The sequence below is a fragment of the Octopus bimaculoides genome, chromosome 23 (genome assembly GCF_001194135.2).
Source record: "Octopus bimaculoides isolate UCB-OBI-ISO-001 chromosome 23, ASM119413v2, whole genome shotgun sequence".
In the NCBI taxonomy this organism is placed as follows: domain Eukaryota; kingdom Metazoa; phylum Mollusca; class Cephalopoda; order Octopoda; family Octopodidae; genus Octopus; species Octopus bimaculoides.
Genome location: NC_069003.1, coordinates 4,497,937 through 4,500,150, shown reverse-complemented (window position 1 = coordinate 4,500,150; position 2,214 = coordinate 4,497,937). Strand labels below are relative to the sequence as shown.

General features: G+C 33.0%; 1 protein-coding gene across 1 annotated transcript in view; it reads right to left on the bottom strand.

Annotated features, from left to right (window-relative positions):
* Positions 1-2,002: 2,002 nt before the first annotated feature.
* The window catches only part of LOC128250586 (voltage-dependent calcium channel gamma-5 subunit-like), a gene marked incomplete at its 3' end in the record, with an annotated part of 315,291 nt that continues 315,079 nt past the window's right edge, over positions 2,003-2,214 (bottom strand). The window contains 1 exon segment of the mRNA XM_052975887.1: positions 2,003-2,143. Coding sequence (XP_052831847.1) covers positions 2,003-2,143 — 141 coding nt within the window.

Below are 2,214 nucleotides of genomic sequence, written 5' to 3'. Positions count from 1 at the left end.
ATATATATATATATATATATATATATATATATATAAATATATATATATATATACACACACACACATATGTTTCTATTCGGTGTACACCTATACATATATTCTATTCTAGATTTTTACGTATTACGTATTACGTGAGTCGTTTGCTAAATATTGCTACGTGCTTCGGTGAGATCATCTTTTAAGGATCTTGGAAAAGGAAAATATATAAATCGGACCATTTCTATTTAAATAGTAACTAACTTAATGTCCACTCTGCAGATTTTTGCCTAAAAAAAGACAGGCACAGTTTGTAGATACTAAACTGTGTAGACATTTCGTTAGTGTCACCTGAATAGCTTAACACTGTGTGAGTATACAATGGCCTGATCGATAGACACAGTGTCTACATAACTGACTTGATTAATGGACGCTGTGTGTGGAAATGGATGCTATTGATAGCCAAACAGTTTCTTGATAATTACTGAATACACAGAGTTCGTAAATGTCAACATGATAGATGGACAGAAGTGATTGGATGGTGATTGGACGGAGATAATATTGAGGTTCCGATTTGATACATACGTACGTGTGTGTGTGTGTGTGTGTGTGCGTGCATGCGTATACATATGTATGTATATATATATATATATATATATATATATATGTATGTACATATATATTTATGTACATGTGTATATATATATATATATATATATATATGTAGTATTTATATACATATGTATGTATATATGTATGTGTCTATTTATCATGTTTCTATCCGTACGTATGTACGCTTATGTATATGCATATACACTATGATAGAAAGCATTGAGCATATAGCAACTTACATATTTGGAGAGGATAGACAGACATACGGTGGTTATTTTTCACTCCATCTATAAACACGCTGTCAAAATTGCTCTGATGGCTCGACAAGGTACGTCGATTGTGATTGAATATGCATATATTATGCTGTTTTTTTGTATTTCCTATTACAATTCCATACATGCTTAAGATACATTACAAGAAGAGATATCGATTCAATTTTTTGATTGATATATTTTTTCATCGACCTCCTAAAGTTGGCAAGAACAGTCGAAGTTTGTGGGAATTTAACTTAGAGTGTAAAGGGCCGTAGCTAAATGCCAGTAGGTAATTTATACTACGCTCTAATGATACTGCTTATCCAAAGCTTTGATATTTTAACAAAAATCCTTTCACAAAGATTGAATGACCCAGCAAATAGGGACTCTTCTGTGTCGAGAGTAGAAGACGGATGCCATGAAGAATCTAGCTGTGCCAGAATAATACTTTAATGTTGAATGTAGTAACAAATTAACGTAAGGCGTTCTAACAATTCTAGTTATTATGGAGTCATTATTATTATAACATTATTAATTACTTGATCTTTACACGTGTTTCACTAGCGTATAATTGTGTGTTATGCAGTAATCATTACGTAACCAGTAACCTTAGGACCCGAGATCCTCAGAACAATATAGTAATTTAAATAACTTTTGATTACCAGCCCCAGCTGGTGTTCAGTCACATATATGCAGGGTAAAGATTTGTAAGACGCTCCAAAGATTCCCCATCTGAGGTTCTTTGGATGAATAGATGCATACACTTCAGGTGTGTATATCAACAGCTCAAGTAGCACACTAACTCAACCATATAATTACAAATACCAGGAACTCGCTTAACTCAAAACGCCAGCCTTGAACGCTCTGAAGAAGAACTTAGATAAAACTCAAAGAAGAACATACATATATAAATAGGAAAACCAAAAGTCAAAGACAGGAATAAACAGCAGACATCAATTTGACGTACACAATAAATATATTAGAACGAAGCTCAGTGAAACTTTCAGATGGAAAAATAGCAACGGAAATGACGTTTCGAGCCTGATTCTTCGTCGGATAGAAGTAAGATAGGAGGAATGAGTTGATAGTCCATACACGAGTTGATATGTAGATGTGTTACAGAGTGAAAAAAAGAGATCATTGTTAAATTGTTTACTTACCTGCTAAAACAAATAGAATGCCCCCAAAAAATGTCAACCTATTTCTTCGTGTGTTGCAATGGCCTACGAAGCAAATAATTCCACCAACAAGTAAAACCAGTAAACTGGCGAGCGGGAATATCGTGGAAGTTTTCATTGATACTGGAAAAGAAGAGAAACACACATAAATTCATATTCATATATATATATATATATATATATATATATATATA